At 39.2% G+C, this 21248-nt stretch overlaps 1 protein-coding gene and 1 pseudogene across 7 annotated transcripts in view; both read right to left on the bottom strand.

Annotated features, from left to right (window-relative positions):
* The window catches only part of cdin1 (CDAN1 interacting nuclease 1), a 177841-nt gene that overhangs the window by 31366 nt on the left and 125227 nt on the right, over nt 1–21248 (bottom strand). For 6 of the 7 annotated variants that reach the window (XM_055640701.1, XM_055640700.1, XM_055640702.1 and 3 more), the window contains one exon: nt 14385–14490. The exons of the other annotated variant lie outside the window; for it this stretch is intronic. In XM_055640701.1, coding sequence (XP_055496676.1) covers nt 14385–14490 — 106 coding nt within the window. The remainder of the gene's footprint in view (nt 1–14384; nt 14491–21248) is intronic. 7 annotated transcript variants of the gene reach the window in all.
* On the bottom strand, nt 14516–19426 carry LOC129700576 (U5 small nuclear ribonucleoprotein 40 kDa protein-like; annotated as a pseudogene).

Below are 21248 nucleotides of genomic sequence, written 5' to 3'. Positions count from 1 at the left end.
TCCGCTATCTGAAGTGAAATCAACTGTACAGGTGACATTTTGAAATGATAAAGTAGATTGTTTGGAGGTGTGACAACATCCACTGGATGGTGAGATGTGATGAAATATTTTGGATTGCAGCTTTCTTCAATTAATTAAAGAGTGAGTTTTATTTAGGCTGAGATAGGAAAAAATTGTATGATTACCCCCATTAAGAATCAAACTTAATTTCTTGATCACTGCAGAGCCAATTAGGCATTGGCAATAACCTTGAGTTTGCCACAAAAAAAGCAGCAGGAAAACTCTACCTAGGAAAACTTCTAACGTGCTTTCTGTTTACATAGCAGTAATTTACAACAGTCCTCATGTAGAGCAATTGATGTAATCCATAATTATTTTAATGTTACCTTATGTTCATACTTAACTTCTGTAATGCATTAAATTACAAGATTTTATTAGCCTAACTTTTATTTGGATACTGAAAAGATTTTTCCCTGCTTGAAGAATTAACATTAATACTTACTCAACTTCGTTGTTTAAGTAACTTAAGTTATTTTTACACCATGTAATTAGGTACTTCATTAGTGTAAATAGTTTTATACCAAGTTATTCCATTCTTTTGTAAACTAGCATCTGCAGTTTCTTGTGTCTACTTATTCCAACTTATGTTTTGGTTGTTATTAGAAATCTGTACAGATTTTGTGGTGCATTTGAATTACTTAAGAATGGAAATCATCCTAATTTGATTCTCACCACACAGGTCATGTATATATGTAGTTCTGGGCTATGGCAGCAACTTCAACAATTATGGGTTTCAAGAAAATATTATGTGTAGAAAGTGTATCCCCACAGAAACAGTTTTGAAATTAGAAAGCTAGAAATCATACTTTTATATTGTCCAGAAGTCAATCTCTACACATAGAAATTCACTGAATATTATTTTCCACTTTTGATTACGTATTCACTTGCATTGTACACTGTCACATGAACTTAAATTTCATAATAATATTAACAGATGCATTCACTAAGCATCAGGGGCTCAATATAATTTTGTAAATAGTTTTGGATAAGATTATACAGCTGACTTTTCATTAATTTTGCTGCAGTTATTTTAACTTTCTTCTTTATTTAGTGCCACCATTAGTTTTAATGTAAAATCAGGCCAGGCTGTGCAGAACAGAACTGTTCCATCGCCTGGATTACCAGCTGGGGTCCTCGCATACCTGCACTTACTTGGACTGGAGGTGTCCCTCCACTCCCCTGGGTCCAGCGGCTCTGATGTGACAGATGTCTGCACTATCAGTGGAATAGAGAGGAGGCCCTTCCCCAAAGTACCTTAACAGCCAGAAATCTGGACGTGGGGTGGTAAGGTAGATGAGTGGAGAAAGGAGGGGTGCAGAGTTTTGTCAGCTGTGAAATCTGCAAGTCATTTTAAGAGTTTTTAAATGCTTTTGATATCCTGAGATTTTTTTTACAACACTGATAAATAACATATTAAACCGCAGAAAAATATTTTTTCAAAAGTGTCTTAAATCTGGCCCTAGAAATCAGTGGGGCTTCAGATCTTGTACCAGATATTCTGAATATGTCAGTAAGTCCCAAGATTCATTTTTTCACAGCAAATGCAGTTTGAACGGCTGAATGCAGCTGACTACAGCCAATGTAATCAAGATAATTCGCTCCAAGCAATATAACTTCAGTAAATCACAGTTATAAATACTTGAAATATCTGGAATTTTTTTTGAGTAAATCAAAATAGCAAGGTAAACATTGTCGGAATAATTTCTTATGTAAAAATACATCTAGGAGTTTGTCATTAATGGCATTAAATTAATTCAAAAACATTAGAATTAATTTAAAATTTCAATAACTATAGTCAATGATGCTTTGAATTCAATGATGGACTGTTTAAAACTTCTTAGTGAGAATGGTTTTAAATGAAAACATACAAAAATTGCCTGTAATATAATCTCTGTGAAAATTACATTAACAAACAAGAACAATTTGAAGTGAGAAGTAAGAAGGTCAATGCTGAACCATTTTGACAATTCCAAGTGGTCAATGATTATAACATACGACATTAGAAACCTTAACCTACCCACACGAGTGATAAATGAGGCATTTTGTGCCATTACATTCCCATAAATCACTTCAGTCAACTGCTGACGGCTTTTATCAGATATAACCTTTTCAAGCTTCTCTTTGACTGCTAACATTTTCAACTCTGACACATGTGCAGTTTACAAATTCTGCAGCTGATTAACTCTGGACAGCAGCAGACTGCTTCAAGGTGGTTAGAACTTCATATTCTCAAATGCTCTAAACACAACAGTGCTGGTAAATCCCTCTCTCCTCCAAATATCTAACTATAGCCTTCAAAATCATCCAGCAAATTCACTGCTTGCAGTACATAACCCAAGCCAGTCTTTATAATATTCAATATGATCTTGATCATGTGATTACTGTTAGTATAGTACTTCAGAGGCATTAGTTTTGATAAAGTCTAACTAAACATCAAAACTTAGTGATGAAAACTGAGCAGACACTCAAACAACAGACGCAGGAAGGTCAGAGTAGACGCTTCTGCAACTGATAACCTCTTTATCACAGAGCCACATATTCAAAAAATTGTTGCGTAGGTAACATCTCCCCATAGCATCAGTCCTCAGATCTCTTTTTCCTGACATCTTTTGACGTGCAACCCATGAGGAATTCACAAGTTCTTTATTTGAATAAGAATGCAACATATCAAAGGAGTTATGCAGTAATAATTTGACAATTGAGATGTAAATATCATGATCTGAAACATTCATTCTGGGAAGAAAGCATATTTAATACCTAAAACAAAGGAAGATATTTTCAAGGCAAAATCAAAGGGTAATGATAGATGGTGATGGTAGTAATCTCAGGCCAAAGAAGCTAATTGAATAGTCACTGGACACTTTAAAGAGCTCTGTCTGATAGTATGGAAAAATACAATAGCAATAAAGGAAACAAGGTGATTATATCTCACAAAAATCCATGGGATGTCCATTAATACACTTAAAATTCAGTTGCATGTGAGGACAATTTTTATGCAACTCTGATAGTTACAAAGATAGATAACTCAATTAGCAGAACATCTATCAAAATATTTGGATGTGAAAAAGGAAACAAAGAAGATTGATGGCTGAGAAAGTTCACTGATTCCCTTGCCATAATATTCATGCAATGGGCCCGACAGCATTTTTGTGCTGTCTTCACACGCAAAGCTTCATTACCCATCACTCCACCGATTTCTTGTTATTATGAGGCTACCATTTTGCCAAACTATAGTTTCAATGATGGATGTTGGAAGGAACAGTGTTTGCAGCAGTAAGAAAATGAAACACTTTATACACTGAGAAAATATTGCCGATGATTCTAATTTAATAACTAATGATTAAAAACACAATCAGCTCATCTCAGTGTGCATAAGTTTGGACAGTGATAGATTTTCCCCCCTCGTACAAAAAAAAAGAGCACATATAAAATGATCCTCTGTAATTCAAATGAATAGTTTAATTTCATTCTCCAGCTTAGCATTTTTGGTTTGCATATGGCAGAAGTGTATCCTCATATTTCTTTGTGTGATACTGATGCTGGATAGGACTGGCAAAATATGTCACACAAAGTACTTTGCATGTTTTTTTATACACAACCATAAAAAGGTAACTGTCGATTTTCTATTGAGTGTTATATCTTGTTCATGGCTAACAGAACACAAATTATATTCTTAAATTGATGACTTTTTATGCATTTGAAATTATACTCTGTGTTTGTATGTGAAAAAATATTTCCTTATCAACACAAAATAAAATATTACATTTTTATTGATTTACTAGACTAAGTGGAACCCATTGGGTCCCCCAACGCAATCCGTTCTCCAACGCAATATTCCACCACTCACCCGTAGCCCCCAACTGCGCAGGCACGGCTCATTTCCCCTCATCCCAAAGCACTCCACCCCCTCCTCTTCACCCTCCATCTTCATTCCCCTCTCCTCCTCCCCTCCCCCAATCCCTCCCTCATCTCTCCCATCCCTTTCCCCTACCCTCAGTCACTCCCTCCCTCCCTCCATACCTCCTCTCCCCTCTCTACCCCTCTCCTCCCCCACTCCTCATCTCCCCTATCCCTCCCTTATCCCTCCTCACCTCCCCCATTCCCCCTCCCTATTCCCCCATTCCCCCTCTTCACCTGCTCCCTCTTCTTTCCCCTCTCCTCTTACCCTCCCCAATACCTCCCTCATCTCTCCTTTCCCCTACCCTCAATCACTCCCTCCCCCCATAACTCCTCTCCGCTCCCTATCCCTCTCCTCTCCCTCTATCCCCCACTCTCCCTCACGTTCCCCTCCCCCACTTTCCCCTCCCTCTCCCTCAATCCCCCCACCCTCCCATCTCACCTCCCCAGGATCTCGAGGATGCCGCTTCTCTCCCTTCTTGCGTGCCCCAGAGGAGCATCAGCCGTCGGCGCCCTCAGAGCCAGGCTCAGCGCCCAGGCGCCCACATCACTGAGAAATAGGAAGGGATAAAGACAGATACCCAAGAGAATCTAGAGGTAGAGCTGCAAGGGAAAAAAGGGAATCCTTAATGGATGACCTTAATTGGATAGACGCGAGCCAAGACCACATGGGCAAGATTGAAATCAGTTGAAGGTAGACCCAGATAGATGGGCATTGGAGAGGGGCCAATGGATGTGCATGGTGATGTCAGACCTGTCAAAACTGCAGACAGATTGAGAAGGTTCAAGACAGACAGATTACATGTTGTCATATTGGATGGACGATTAAGAGAACCAAATTAGAAATTAGGAGCACAATATACAAACACAAGCCTTCACTGCTATTTAACATAGCCTGTCCTGTGTCTCATTCACCGTTCTGCTCAATCCTTACCAGCTTTAGTGTCCAAAATTCTATCATCTCAACTTCAATATACTCAACAACTGAGCTTTCACAACCTTCTGAAAGGACTGTTTCAGTCCTGCTGCTAGAGAGAAAACCCGATTGAGTGGATTCAAACATGGAGCTGTGAGAAAAATGGGCATGGATTTTAGAGGGACCAATATAGTACTCCTGCGTGTGACCACCATTTAGAGCTGGGCTGGGAAAAGAGGAAGACATGGTCACGACTCGCTTTGTATATTTAAATGTTCACAGGATCTGGTCGACAGTTTGCAAACATCACCGGGTAAAGATTCTTCCTTAGATGCATGCACTAAAAGTGGACATACATTATACTCTTGCAGCGATCAAAGGAAATATATTTTGTAAACAAAGTACCAGATGCTGAAGTCACTATATTATGTTTTTGCACATGATGGGTGCACAAAATATCCACCCCTTCATGTTGTCAGACTATTTATGCACATTTCATCCCATACCTTTTAAATATTAGAGAAAATAATCTATCCAATCAAGAGAAAAGGATCATGTCATCTTTTACTTCCAGAAGTTAACCTGACATCATGTCTAAATAAAATGATGCAGTGCACCAAGCCTCAAGGAACAATCTTTAACTGTTCCTGTAGAAATGTGATTTCAACAATGAAGAATGCATTCAAAATGTCAGATGTAAATGTCAATTAAAAATTACATATAGGTCTGAATTGTAAGGTTTGGAGGTTGACATTCTTTGACATAGCAGAGTGTGTGTGACCAGGCCTTTGGCAAACTCAACAGGATCTATGCTGTCAGCTCATATCGTACAGAAACTCAGATGCTTGTCTAATCTGAATGAAAAATAACATGAAAATTGGAGCTGAAGCCTTGCAGTAGAAGCTGAAGGCATTCTCTGTACCATGTGACAGCTTCCAGTAACGGGACTACATTGAAACACTAAGGCCATAGACAAATATTTACAAAGGGGGAAAATAAAACAAAAAAATCTAATTGCCATGGTATTAAACAGCATGAATTTAAGATCACAGGAAGTAAATATCACACCTTGGTGGACACAAACATCATTTCAGGTAAGTATGATGTAAGTATAAGCAAGCACAATAGTTTAGATAAGATATTAAATTAAAATAATTTGTAAATGTAACAATATAGCAACTAAATTTCCCTTACATCTACGCAGGAAAGAGATAAGATAATAAAACTTAAAACATATACACATTAGTTAGAGGATTGAGCATTCAACACAGTAGGAAATCATTTCTTTAACCAAACTCCAAGTAATAGACCGACATTTGCACTATTCCAGTTTGGTATCTAACAGACAGTTTTTGGTTTGATGTTTCCTCGCCTCATTATTTTATCAATCCGCCATGCAAAATGAACACATTAAAATTCAAAACATCTCATAAATGTATAGAAAATTATACAAACTCTAGACACTTGGCACCCTCTTTAGTGCACGGCAGCACAATGCACAATCCTTTAACTGGATTTCATGTCAATCCAATAGATTATTGAAAACAAAATAAAAAACTGTCTCTGATTCATGATGAGCGCATTAAAAATCGGTTCTTTTCCCCATCCTTCGTCTTAAGAAATGGAGGACTGGCTTGAATATAAATTAATACTCGAATGACAACTAATAGGAATAACCTCTTGGCCTAGAAGCGTTTATCCCATCCAACTATTTCCTGCTGTCTGATTGGAAGCGACAAAAACATTCTTTAAAAAAAAGCATCCTTGAAGTGTGTGTCCACACAACTTTCTAACACTGACTGAACATTTATCATCCATTCACCAATTCCGATTGAAAATTAATAGTCCTGCGATTGGTTTCTTCACCCTGGCTGCCAATAATGCAGCCTTGGACTGACCTACAGCTCCTTGGTGCTATTCTAAGGTCAATCCCTGCCAGCATTACACCAGTGTGTCAAAATATGTCAACAAACCATCCGCACTACAGGAAGAAGAATGACCTTTCATTTCTTCGTGTACAGAGTCCTGATAAAACCAACAGAGGCTAGGTATGCATGAGCAGTTTTCCAAACTGCTTGACACTCTCAACTTCTAAAGGTTTCCCCAGTGTATTTTCCAAAGCACAAATGTAAAATACAGCTACTCCAACTTTCTATAACATTACCACATTTATACATATGTGACATATTTCCAAAAATATATTTTCAACTATGCTAACCTAAAGTAAAATATCAAAAGTTGTCATAATTCAGTTCGCTCCAGTAGCACATTTCCCATCAGAAAATTGGTTGTAGTCATTGGGTACTGACTTTAGATTTTTTGGGAGAGAAAATTTGTATCTTGGTACTCTGGTAATTAAGCGGTAATTCTAACCTATTTATTGTGCTTTTCAGATGCATAACATTTTAACACAAGTGCATAAATTATCTTATTTCTTATATTTATAATTTTATAAAACCTCTTAGCATTAAAATCGAATATATTTTGAAGAGCAAGTTTCACTCCTTAAAAAAGGTTTAAATTTTAAAGTGAAAAACAAAACTGACCTGGATTTTGCAGTTGTAATGACAGCAAGATAGTCAGTATACAGCATCAGTACACTGAAATACTGACTTCAATTGCTGGAATACATACAGTGGCTTGCAAAAGTATTCATACCCCTTGAACTTTTCCACATTTTGTCACGTTACAACCACAAACGTAAATGTATTTTATTGGGATTTTATGTGATAGACCAACACAAAGTGGCGCATAATTGTGAAGTGAAAGTAAAATGATACATGATTTTCAAATTTTTTTACAAATAAAAAACTGAAAATTGTGGCATGCAAAAGTATTCAGCCCCCTTTACTCTGATACCCCTAAATAAAATCCAGTTCAACCAATTGCCTTCAGAAGTCACCTAATTAGTAAATAGAGTCCACTTGTGTGTAATCTAATCTCAGTATAAATACAGCTGTTCTGTGAAGGCCTCAGAGGTTTGTTAGAGAACATTAGTGAACAAACAGCATCATGAAGCCCAAGGAACACACCAGACAGGCCAGGGATAGAGTTGTGGAGAAGTTTAAAGCAGGGTTAGGTTATAAAAAAATATCCCAAGCTTTGAACATCTCACAGAGCACTGTTCAATCCATCATCCGAAAATGGAAAGAGTATGGCACAACTGCAAACCTACCAAGACATGGCCGTCCACCTAAACTGACAGGCCGGGCAAGGAGAGCATTGATCAGAGAAGCAGCCAAGAGGCCAATGGTAACTCTGGAGGAGCTGCAGAGATCCACAGCTCAGGTGGGAGAATCTGTCCACAGGACAGTCGTGCATTCCACAAATCGGGCCTTTATGGAAGAGTGGCAAGAAGAAAGTCGTTGTTGAAAAATAGCCATAAGAAGTCCTGTTTGCAATTTGCCACAAGCCATGTGGGGGACACAGCAAACATGTGGAGGAAGGTGCTCTGGTCAGATGAGACCGAAATTGAAGTTTTTGGCCTAAATGCAAAACGCTATGTGTGGCGGAAAACTAACACTGCACATCACCCTGAACACACCATCCCCACTGTGAAACATGGTGGTGGCAGCATCATGCTGTGGAGATGCTTTTCTTCAGCAGGGCCAGGGAAGCTGGTCAGAGTTGATGGGAAGATGGATGGAGCCAAATACAGGGCAATCTTGGAAGAAAACCTGTTAAGAGTCTGCAAAAGATTTTTCCTATATGTTAAATACTAGATGGCATAATTTTCAGGTGAGAGGGGGAATGTTTAAAGATGATATGTAGGACAGGTTTTTTTTAATACAGAGAGTGGTAGGTGTACGGAAACCACTACCGGGGGTGGTGGCGGAAACACATACGATAGAGACCTTTTTAAATAGGCATATCAATACGCAGGGCATGGATCTTCGTATTGATATGCCTGTTACGAGGAATATGGATCTTGTGCAGCAAAAGGGAACAAATTTAATTTGGCTGTTTGACAGACATCAGAGGCTGCTGGGCCCTTTGCTGTGCTCTTCTGGTCCATGTTCTATTCTATAAAATTGCCCCTTCATGCAGATTGATAGCAAAAAGGATCAAAGGGGAAATATAGATTTAGTTATCAATCCTTTCCAGTTAATCTCAAGAAGTCAGTAGAATGACAGAAATCCTCCACTATTTACCAACTATCCTTGTTGTACAATACCTTGAAAATGTCGTATTTTGTTGCTTATGAAGTTAATTTCTATTTTTATGGAATTAACCATAATTACTGCATTACAAGCTCTCGGGCCCTAAGAAAACCCATGAAAATAGATTTTGTAATTTCCTTTAGGACCTAATGGATTAAAGGGGGAATAAAAGATGCTTACACTGCAGTTTTTTCATCAGAGAGTGGTAGGTGTACGGAAACCACTACCGGGGGTGGTGGCGGAAGCACATACGATAGAGACCTTTAAATAGGCCCCCCCCCCCCCCCCCCCCCCCCCCCCAATTTGGCCCTCAGAGGCTGCTGGGCCCTTTGCTATATTTCTAGTACTTTAAAACAAATTCTTCATTGTGATTTACTGGTTTGATGGCATCCATTAATGCACTGCAATTAAGGAATTGTTTGACGGTGCGACTTTAACATACATCTATCTGTACATTGTATTTTCACAGTATTTACATTGCGCCAATATGCAGCAAAAAAATAACTCTACTTTATGCAAATCTACAGGGTAAATTAGAAAACCCATTTCAAACTCCAACGCCAATTGTTGAGATTATATAATTTGATCAAATCAAATGCTCCCAATGAATGATAGTACTGGATAGGCACTATTGTAGTTAAAAAAAAGAAAATAACACCACATAATCAGCTCACAAGTCTTATCAACACACTCCAATAAATTTCTTATCAGATTTTATTAATTTTACCATATATTGGATTACCTAACCCCAATTTATACTATACTCCCTGTGCAGCAAAATTCTGCTCCAATTCCATTTACAGGTTTGTAGAGGTCACCACTGCAATGGGATGGGTCTTGAACAATGAACATATGTACAGGAAGGAGAGAGAGAGCTTAGTGGCATGATATCTGCTGAACAACCACTCCCTCAATGTCAGTAAGACAAAGGAACTAGATATTGAATTCAGGAAGCTTGGTGGAGTATATGCCCCCAATCAACATCAATATTGCTGAAATGGAGATGGTCGAGAGCATCAAGTTCCTAGAGATAAATTTTACCAACATCCTGTCCTGGACCAAGCACATTGAACTACAGCCAAAAAAACCCTATACAATGCTTCTACTTCCTCAGGTGACTGAAGAAATTCAGCATGACTCTAACAATTCTTACCAATTTCAACAGATGACTGTAGAAAGCATACTTGTGTTGCATCATAGCTTAGTTTGGGAACAGCTCTGACCAAGACCGCAAGAAATTGCAGATATGTAGCCCAGCCAATCACACAGACCAGACTACTCACCATTGACTCCATCTGCACTTCACGCTGCCATGGGAAAGCAGCCAACATAATCGATGATCTTACCCACCCCGGTCATTCCTTTTCTTTCCTGCTCCCATTGGGCAAAAGGTACAAAAGCTTGAAAGTACATACAACCAGGCTCAAAAACAGCTTCATCCCCTCTGAATAATACTTCCATAAACTCGGGTACAGTAATGTGCAAAATTACAAGGGATTAACAATAAAAGGAAGGATGTAATGTGTGGATGAATGGAGGGATGTTGGAGTGCATATCGGGTAGCAGGGCAAGGTAGTAATGTGATAAAGTGGGCATCTGAGCAAACTGCCTTTGTTGTCCAAGGCATTGAATACCAAGGCAAGAAAGTCACGTTAAAGTATAATGCAAAGTGCTGGAGCAACTCAGCAGGTCAGGCAGCATCCCTGGCGGGAATAGACAGGTGACGTTTTGGGTCGGGACTCCTTTTCAGACAGATAGTACAGGGAAGACAGCTAGAAAAAGATGGGGGCAGGATAAAGCCTGGCAAGTGATAGGTGGATACAAGTGAGGGGGCTTTGATTGGCTGATAGGTGGAGTAATTCAGGTCATGCTAGAACTGTACAAAACATTGGCTCAGTTACAGCTAAAGTCCAATGTGGCTTCCCAATTAGTAGATATCAGAAAGATGTGATGGCAATAGAGAGGATTCAGAGAAGAGTTGCCAAGGATGTTGGCAGGGATGCATGAACATCATCTATGCTGCACAATAAACAAACTGCTGGAAGAACTCTGCAGACGCTGTATCCATAGAGGCAACTGGCATTTCAGGTTCTTCCAGCAGTTGATGTTTTGCATCAGATTCTTGCATCTATACTTTCTCTCTCATCAAGACAGGGGTTGTTTTCTTTGGTACAAAGTAGCCTGAGGTAAGACTTCATTGAAGTGTGTAAACTATAAAAGGCCTGAATAAGGCAAATAATAGACATTTGTTTTTTTTTGTTTTCTTTGGGAAAGAATCAGAAGAGTGTTGAAGAAAATATTTCACTCAACAAATGTGGTCTAAAATATAGTGCGTTAAAAAGGGTAAGGGAAGCAGAAAAATCCTAAATGGCATTTGAAAATTTACAATCCATGGGGGTTCTGGGGCAAACATTTTAAGTAGCTTAGTGCACATTGGAACAATGGGCAGAAGATTCCTGTGCTGTAAGTTTTAAAAATTCTGTTGCCTTGAACTAATACATTAAGGCACCAAAGGCCTTACGTCAATGTCACAGGGATCATTAGATCTTTAAAGGCAGCTTACTTTAAAATCAGTGGCCTTATTTTGAGGTTAACTGCAAAATCCTAATTTCAGAATGAACTGAAACACATACATATTTTCAAAAAAATTGAAAGATTTGAACACGTAACTAAATTGATGTTCTCTATATCTGAAATTGTATTGACATTCAGGAGCCAGTAACTGTGTAGCACTTTATAATATGCCAGATATTATACCAAACCACAAACCAAGAGCGCACTTCTTATATTTCTAAAAAGAAAATTTTTGTGGCTGCAGTGGAAGAAGCAAAAATACATTTTATTCAATTGACCAACAGAAGAGTCTCATTTAGTTGAATTATGGCGTGGCTAAATTGGTATAGAGTCTGCTATTTCTAAGCAAAATTATAAATTGCTCAATGAAAAGAAACAGTTCTATTGGTCGCAATATAAAAACTGACAACTATCGAGAGATTTCATCCAGCAGTTTGATGATTTTGGATCTTGATTATTTAAGAGTAAACACCTATCGTATTAAACAAAATCTGTTCAAATAATTATGAGATGAGTGGAATCATTAAACATTTGAGAATTGTTAAAATTATCAAAATAAAAAAAAAGGAATTCTGTTACTTTGACAATGTTTCCTATAGTAAACATTCTATATTGTCTTTAAGAACACTGACAGGGCATATAACTAAGCGGCAAACTTTTGAAAAGACTTACTTAATCTTTTGGCAAACTAAAAAGTCCAGCTTTTTCTTTGTGATGCAATGATAGATTATTTTAATGTTTAATTTTTGCTTCCATCAGAACCAAAATCTGGAAAATGTAGTGAGGGATTTGAGGATTACATGAAAAATAAATTGCAAAGGAAATGAAGGAGAAAAATATAGTGTCACAGGGAAACTAAAAAATGTTAACAAGAAGTCGTATCTATCCCAGATTTATCTGCAAGGGTAATTATGCATGCAACTCTGGACTGAAAGCGTCTTTGTGTAAATTTAAACTATGACATCTATTAAAAAAATACTGCCCAGGACACCAATTTAACAAAAGCTGTAAACTCACAAATATTATATGAAAACAGTGCGGCATTAAAGAAAAGGGCTTTATTTATTGAGTTAATTATTGAATATGTGAAATAGTTTGTCACCCAGTAGTAACTTTCATCATCCTGAAAGTGTTAGAAATCATAGTGCTTTACTCCCTCTCTTTCATACTCCATAACATGGCAGCATTCTATTCTTCATGGCCATGTTGCAGACACTTGCAATGAAGAACCAGATCTTGGCCATAAAATAAGCACACAAAAAATATAATCTGCCTCATTTTATCATCCGAGCTCACATTTAAGATCATCACCAGACCCTTTGTCCCCCAATGCCTGCATCTTTCCTCCTCCCATGAAACAAGAATTTGATTGCTTTTATTTCCAGCATGTTGTGAAGATTGCATTTATTATGGTCAACTAATTTGTTATAAATGGTCACCTATCTGCATGTTTTAATGCCAGGAGGCAAAAGACATATTTTTCAATACAAAAATTATCCTTCTCCAATATTTACATTTAACAAAACAATAAGTGAGGGGGCAAATTGTGCATTGTACAGATTTATCTCCTGTCATTAGATTTAGCTACTGGTGGTATAGTAAATACTTCTGCAATCACTCCTTGAGCATTTTCAATTCTTAGATTATTTCTTCTTCACAACTAACCTTGCGGTCATGTTTTACCCATGCTAAGAATAAACCACGCTCTTATTGCAACTCATCTTCATAATCATTCAATTTGAGTTAACCACAAGATCAAAGCTACACCAACTAATTTTCAGCTGTTAAATTATATTGAAAGATCAAAAAATCTTAAACGTCAAACACTGAAGAGTAATAGATCTTGGATTGAAATAAAATAATTGGTGGCTAATAAACCATTGTTATTATACAATAAAGTAATTTGTTTTGAAGACACTAATGTGGAATGAGCTGAATGGAAAAGAACCAAGCTTCCTTCTTAATTCACTAATCTCTAACCTTGATAACACTACATTTTTTTGTAAAGAAGATTTACCCAATTTAAAATACGACAAAACTCATGAATTGTGTTATGCATGCTTTTTACAATAAAAATTAAATTATTGTTAATTTAATTTCATATTGTAGCTATTGCAATGTGTGATATATTTGGAACTAATTTAAACAGTTTTTTTCCCACATATTGAATTCTGCCCTTTACCAGTGCAAAGCATTGTGCAGACCGATTCTTTGCCGTTTCCAAATATTATTCCTATCCTATTGTTGCATGTATGGAATCACATATAAGCTTTCTTCTGTTTAATTTAAGCAACACACGCGTGGTAAAACTGGCTGAATTACTGACAGCAACTTAGGGATTTCTGTGTTAAACCAAGCATGCATGGAAATCTCAAAGATGTCAGGTTCAACGCATAATGATGGTGAATACCAATAGTTTTCATTGTCACAACAACTACAGAATGTAGGCCACTGTCTACTTTCTGGAAGTATAAGCAAGTTCATATAGAACTGAAATAAATATTCCCTGTTTCAGTTTCTTAGGATTAACAGAACTCATGAGATGGATTGGAAGACTTTGATCCCAGTGATAATTATTGTACAGCATTTACCTATGATGGTTGCCAACTTTGCAGACAGGGATTTATAAAATATGGTGAATTTAACTTCAAAGCAGATTTCAACAAAACTAGGTTTAACCTTCAAACATAATTAGCATGTTATGCTAGGAAAGTGTTTTCTCTAAAAAAAACATGTAAACAGCAGTTTGTACGAGAAATGTTGTATAATCAGGGCACCTGTTCCAATAGCTCCAGAATTGGTCTTGCAAGTAAGATTGGTGACTATACTCATCTCCAAACGAGGCCTTGCTTTCAATCCAATGAATCACATGACCTTCAACAGCTATAAATAAATGGAATATATTAATACAGTATTTCTCAATTTTCAATTAAATACTTTAACATTACATGGAACATTACATTATCAGAGAAACCCATCTGCTTTGTACAATTGACATCCTATACTTTAGGGTGGCATAGCAGTTGAATTGCTGCCTTACAGCACCAGAGACCCGGGTTCGATCCTGACTATGGGTGCTGTCTTTATGGAGTATGTACATTCTCCCCGTGATCCTGTTGGTTTTCTCCGGGTGCTCTGGTTTCATCCCACATTCCAAAGACATACAGGTTTGCAGGGTAATTGGCTTCTGTAAAATTGTCCCGAATGTGTAGGATGGTGCAAGTATACAGAGATTGCTGGTTTGCGCGGACTTGGTGGGCCGAAGGGCCTGTTTCTGCACCGTATCTCTAAACTGAATTAAATCTATTGCTCTATTTCATTACCCCTCAGATGCAATCATTTATTCTTTTAAGCAACAGAAATTCAGTTAAATAACGATCTAAGAAGAAAATCCAAAAGAAAGAAAACAGGAAGAAACAATGTGTTATTCAGAACATTTAGATGATAACTTGCATTTTATCAGAACATGCAGATTCAATGAAACAGCGACGACACATCATCTTTGGTGTCTACGTTGCCATTTATCCCCCAGTCATCCTCACTAAAATACGGAGTTGGGCCAATCAAACTGCTGCTTAAAGAAACAGGCTGCATACAAAGAATTGACAGTGTTACAAAGGAACAGGTTCAAGGATCTGACCAGTAGAATATAAAAAGGCGCACTCGTCTGTTTAGTTACAACTCCGTTTTATTGGCAATAGAGAACAAAAACAATACTTATCTTGGTATGCGCGGGATCCGGTTTACTGCAACACACCTCTCTCACTCTCTGCCTCCGTCTATGGCGCTGATCGCGACTCAGCTCGTCCGTGAACCACTCTCGTACATAAACTAATTTATGGCTTCCTGGCGCCTGCCTTTATACAGATAATAAATCAGCCGTTGAAATATCCACCGATATGTCCTGAGCCCATAGCGCTGCTCCCAAATTCAAACTATAACCAATGGCAGAGGCCCACATCCGAGTGAGCTCCCCCACCGGGAACAAAGCGCTATCAACCGCAGACTGGCACGTAAAGCAATACACAACGCTACAAACGGCGCACAAATCAATACACACCGCGCTACAGTCTTGGCGCGCAAAGCAATACATACAGCACTTCGTCGCACAAAGGTTTAAAAAGAGTGCTGTTGGCTTAACGCGTGGGAATTTAAACAAAGAGCTGCCGGCTGCAGCGCTAAATATAGCACTACTGGCCATAGCGCTATGGGCTTTAAACATAGCGCTATGGCCACAGCGCTATGGGTCACAGACTGTTCAGGCAAAATTCTCGTATAACATTCCACCCCTCGAACAGTCTGGTTATCGTCACATCCGGCCCGCAGGGATTAACTCGTTACATCCAGCCCACAGGCTGTAGTAAAGTCCACGTGGTCGTGATGCCAATCTGCACATCCAACGTCGTAATATTATGGCCAACAAGATGTCCCAATGGACAGTCCCCAGTGCACCACAGTTGTCCACCATCCTCCCGAGAGATTGTAGTCGTGCTACTGTTCTCCGACCCTTCAAATCTTCTCTACGGCTGCCTGGATGTGGTCAGCGAAGTTGGTGATGTTCTCTTTTACCCCACTCTGGTTCAAACCAGTCACCAAATCTGTATGACCACGCATGGTACAAATTAAATTGTTTTGTCGGAGGTCCCAAACCTTAATGACATAATTAATAACACCAGAGATAATCTGATTGCTTGTGTCATTAAACGTTACTGCCAATACTCGGTACATGTTTTGAGATATATGGATTGCAGCCTTCTACCAAATGTCCTATAGCTTCACTGTTTTGTCGTCGCTTCCTGTACAGACCAACTGTGGTCGCTGTCTGGCTGGATAACATGAATTCACAAAGGATGTGTGACCGTTAAATCTCGTGATTCTTTCACCCGTTTCACTGTCCCACACTGCTACAGTTTGTCTGTTGATGCCGGAAAAAGCATGCTGCCATCTGTGTTATAATGCAATTCCATCACTGCTCCACTGTGACCTTCCAATTTAGCAAAATTATCGCAGTCGATATATATATTTCAAAACAATACAAGTCGATCAAATCCTGCAGATGCCAGTGTTGATCCACATGAGTGAAATTTACAACAGTAAACATCTCCCTCGTGACCCTGTAAAAGCATTAGAGGAGCTTAAAGACTCAAGGTTCTTGGTCCTGCACCGAGGGTAGCAGCTTGTTGCAGGGGTGCTTGGCCTGCACCAGCGCCATCCCGCCCGCTATTTTCTATTTATTTATTTATTTATTTATTTTCTATTCTGTTCGTCAGATCCTGCCGACTACGCCAAATGTTACAAGGGAGGTTCAAGAATCTGACTAGTAGAACAGAAAAAGCCTCATTCATCTGTTTAGTTACAAATCAGTTTTATTGGCAAGCGAGAACAAAAACAATACTTGTCTTGGTATACGTGGAGTCTGGTTTACAGCACCACACCACTCTCTCTCAGCATCCATCCGCGACGCTGATCGCGACTCAGCCCATCGGTGAACCCCTCTCGTACATGAACTAACTTATGGCATCCTGGCACCTGCCTTTATACAGGTAAGAAATCAACCGTTGAAATAACCGCCGGTAAGTCCAAGCCAATAGCGTTGCTCCCAAATTCAAACTATAACCAATTGCAGGGAACTGCATCCGAGCAAGACCCTCCCCCCGCTTTGGGAACAAAGCGCTATCAGCCGCAAACTGGCGCGTAAAGCAACATACAGCGCTACAGACCTGGCGCGCAATCCGATACACACAGCGCTACAGTCTTGGCACACAAAGCAATACACACAGCTTTGCCAGTTTGGCACACAAAGGTTTAAACAGAGCGCTGTCGGTTTAGCATGTCGGAATTTAAACAAAGAGCTGTCGGCTGCAGCGCTATGAGTTCTAAATATAGCACTACCGGCCACAGCGCTAGGGGCTTTAAACATAGATCTAATGCCACAGCGCTATGGGTCACAGACTGTTCGGGCAAAATTCTCGTATAACACACACGATTCTGCATTCAGAAGTAAGTCATTCTTTGTAAAAGCCTAAATTCTGTAGTCACCTGCACAGCCTAACTATTTAACAACAAGATAATATTGAAATATCAGTATAGAAACATATTAATAAGCAATGTCCATGAGGCCAAGTGTGCTTTACATAAGGCCTCAGAAGTAGAAGAGACCTTAGATGTTGCAAATGAATGTTGAACACGATAAATCTATATTCAGTTGTTTTTGCCACTGTAGATGGAGCAGAGGAAAACAAGCAAGTGGCAGGTTTGATTCGTGTGGTATAGAGATGCCCTGGAGGTGAGGGAGAAAGGAAAATGTCAGTCAAGGCTGGGTAGATAGGGACACCAGGACCTTGTGGATCAGAAATGGATCAGGTCTTGGTGGTTCAGACTCCTAAGAGCCTGACCTACTCATGCAGTTCTCCTTCAGTCCTGGCTAACCAGATCTCTCATTTGCAGTAAAGTTCTCCTTCTGTACACGATAGGCTTCTAATATATTGGAACAGGGAGGACACTGAAGCAAAATCAAAAACTTTATATTTAACATGGCAAATATGCAATCGATTTCCTGATTAAATTCCATTTAATAATATTTACAAATCACTCTGCTGCGCACGTCACATTCACAAGTCTAAAAAAAACCGACCTCTCCACCCATTTCTACAGATAGAGCTTGATTATGTGAAACTGTGTGCATCACTGTACCAGCCAACCCCATTTTAAACTTTGTTACCTATCACTCCCTTTTTTGGAAAATAGTTAAATTAATAGAATAATAATTTCATTCTCTGCAATTCTATTCTATACATAGATATCCATCACTGGGTGGAGAAAATATTTATTCTGATCTCGCTTCAGTTTTCCAAGCTTTAAACAAATAGCTCTCAATTTTATATTAGTTGAATTCAAAAAAGATTGTTGGCATTTAGCATTAAAGATATCTGATTTCATCTGGTTCAGTTTCATATTTCTACTGAAAGTAAACTGAAGTTTGGAGTTTAAATTTAGTTGAAAATTTTATAAGGACCAATGGCTCAAAATTGATATTCATTCCAGGAAAACCATAAAAACTAGATCCCAACAATTGGGTCCTCCAATGGATCTTAGATTAGCATTATCTAAACTTTACTATGAAAATGATTAAAGAGACTGAGAGATGATAAAACTTAGATGTGTATCTCCACCTTCTGTTTGAAATGCTTTAAAAACTTCTATCTTTGACTATGTATCTGGTTATCTGTTCCAAAATGTGTTTATAGGGGGAGGAGGGGCGGGGGGGGGGGGGGGGGGGGGTCAAAGGCCATATTTTATTATATGTTTAGGTATAAGTGTTAGAGCCCCTGTATTTGGGATTATTTAGAGACCCTTGTGTAGAATTCTGGTATAGCCATTCTTAGATTTCACAAACTAACACATCCCAAGAAAACAATTAAAATTAAATGTAGTAAATTCAGAAGGCTAGGCAAAAAACACTTTGGGGATTTTTAGGCAAAGTAAAATTAGTACGTGGGTATTTAGGCAAAGTAAAATGAGTAATTTCAACCTTTGCTGACTTGATTAGGAAGATCCTTCTTTTGGTCCCTTCTCTCCAAAAAAAACTCAATTCAATAACTCCCTCACATTTTATCTCCATTTCCCACTGTCACTTCTATAGTAACCTACATCCCGATTTAGATGTTTATCATTCTTACCTCAGCAGAAAGAATTTGTCTCTCCCTTGGCATCAGATGAGTTCTTAAATTAATTAATTAAAAAAACATTGAAATATTGGAGTTATTTTACATGGGTGTTAATACCCTAGCTGTTCAAGTAAACTCACCTTTCGTGTCATGCCTTGTTTCAGATCATTGTAGTAATGAATTGAAAATAATACCGAATGCACTTAAAAGCCATTTCCCGCTCAGCAATGCAATAAAAATGTGCTCTGGATCTGTCTCTAGCTGCGGATGTTCCCATTCAAATGCCTCTTAGTTTCAATACTCGGGCTTAAGATATCATTACTCTGAGACAGTAGTGCTGCCTAACCCAAAACACCCAAGTAACAATATGCCAGCACAAATTTGGAAAAGTGATAGCCAATAATGCAGATTAAATGTTAATTAGTGACTCCAGTTTCAGCTCAAGTCAAGCCATTTCTTACTCCTGCCTTTCCAAAGAATCAGATTGATTTAAATGCAACATATTGCAATTTTCTGTAATTATTTTTAATTCATTCATTAGTTTCAGGCATTGCTGGTAGGCCAATATTTATTATTAATTCCATCTGCTCTTGAGAAAACTGTGGGCACAATGGAAGTATGCCAAAACAGCTTCTAGGTAGAATCTTCTGAGATCTTGAGCAGTGAGAACAAGTGTGTGGTTATGTCCAGATTGATTGCGAATTGGAAAGATGGTGTTATGCTGGGTTACACAAAAAAGCTGGAGAAACTCAGCGGGTGCAGCAGCATCTATGGAGCGAAGGAAATAGGCAACGTTTCGGGCCGAAACCCTTCTTCAGACTGATCGGGGGCAGGGGTGGGTGGGGACAAGAAAGGGAAAAGGAGGAGGAGCCCGAAGGCTGGGGGATGGGAGGAGACAGCAGGGGGGCTGAGGAAGGGGAGGAGACAGCAAGGACTAAAAAAATTGGGAGAATTCGATGTTCATGCCCCCGGGGTGCAGACTCCCCAAACGGAATATGAGGTGCTGTTCCTCCAATTTCCGGTGCTGCTCGCTGTGGCCATGGAGGAGACCCAGGACAGAGAGGTCGGAGACGGAGTGGGAGGGGGAGTTGAAGTGCTGAGCCACCGGGAGGTCAGCTTGGTTATTGCGGACCGAGCGGAGGTGTTCGGCGAAACGATCGCCCAACCTCCGCTTGGTCTCACCGATATAGATCTGCTGACATCTAGAGCAGCGGACGCAATAGATGAGGTTGGAAGAGATGCAGGTAAACCTCTGTCGCACCTGGAACGATTGCTTGGGTCCTTGAACGGAGTCGAGGGGGGAGGTAAAGGGACAAGTGTTGCATCTCTTGCGGTTGCAAGGGAAAGTGCCCGGGGAGGGGGTGGACCGAGAGGGAAGGGAAGAATTGACAAGGGAGTTATGGAGGGAGCGGTCTTTGCGGAAGGCAGTATGCTGGGCTTGTTGCATCGTTCCTCTTGGTAGCTGAGTGTGATTTTCTGTGATACAATCGAGGAAGCCTGGACATTCTACAGAGGTTGCGTGCTATAGGCGCAGATCGACTACATATCAGATTGCTTGTTATGTTCTATATGATATTGAGCAGATTGCATATTTTTGGAGCTTCTTTCTTTCAGTAAGGTAGATAGCAGTCTACCATGCTCCTGTATTATGTCATCATTAAGGGGGTAAGTCACTGGAACTCCAAAAGCAATTCTTAGTTGTATTTGGAACCATAACATTTTAAAAGGACTGAACAAGCTAGAGGCAGGAAAAATGTTCTGAATGTTGGGCAAGTCCAGAACCAGGGGCCACAATCTTAGAATAAAGGGGAGGTCATTTAAAACTGAGGTGAGAAAAAACATTTTCACCCAGAGAGTTGTGAATTTATTGAATTCCCTGCCACAGAGGGCAGTGGAGGCCAAGTCACTGGATGGATTTAAGAGAGAGTTAGATAGAGCTCTAGGGGCTAGTGGAGTCAAGGGATATGGGGAGAA

This window comes from Leucoraja erinacea, chromosome 9 (genome assembly GCF_028641065.1).
Source record: "Leucoraja erinacea ecotype New England chromosome 9, Leri_hhj_1, whole genome shotgun sequence".
NCBI classification, from domain to species: domain Eukaryota; kingdom Metazoa; phylum Chordata; class Chondrichthyes; order Rajiformes; family Rajidae; genus Leucoraja; species Leucoraja erinaceus.
The sequence above is the reverse complement of the archived record's forward strand: the minus strand, read 5'-3'. Positions and strand labels throughout refer to the sequence as shown.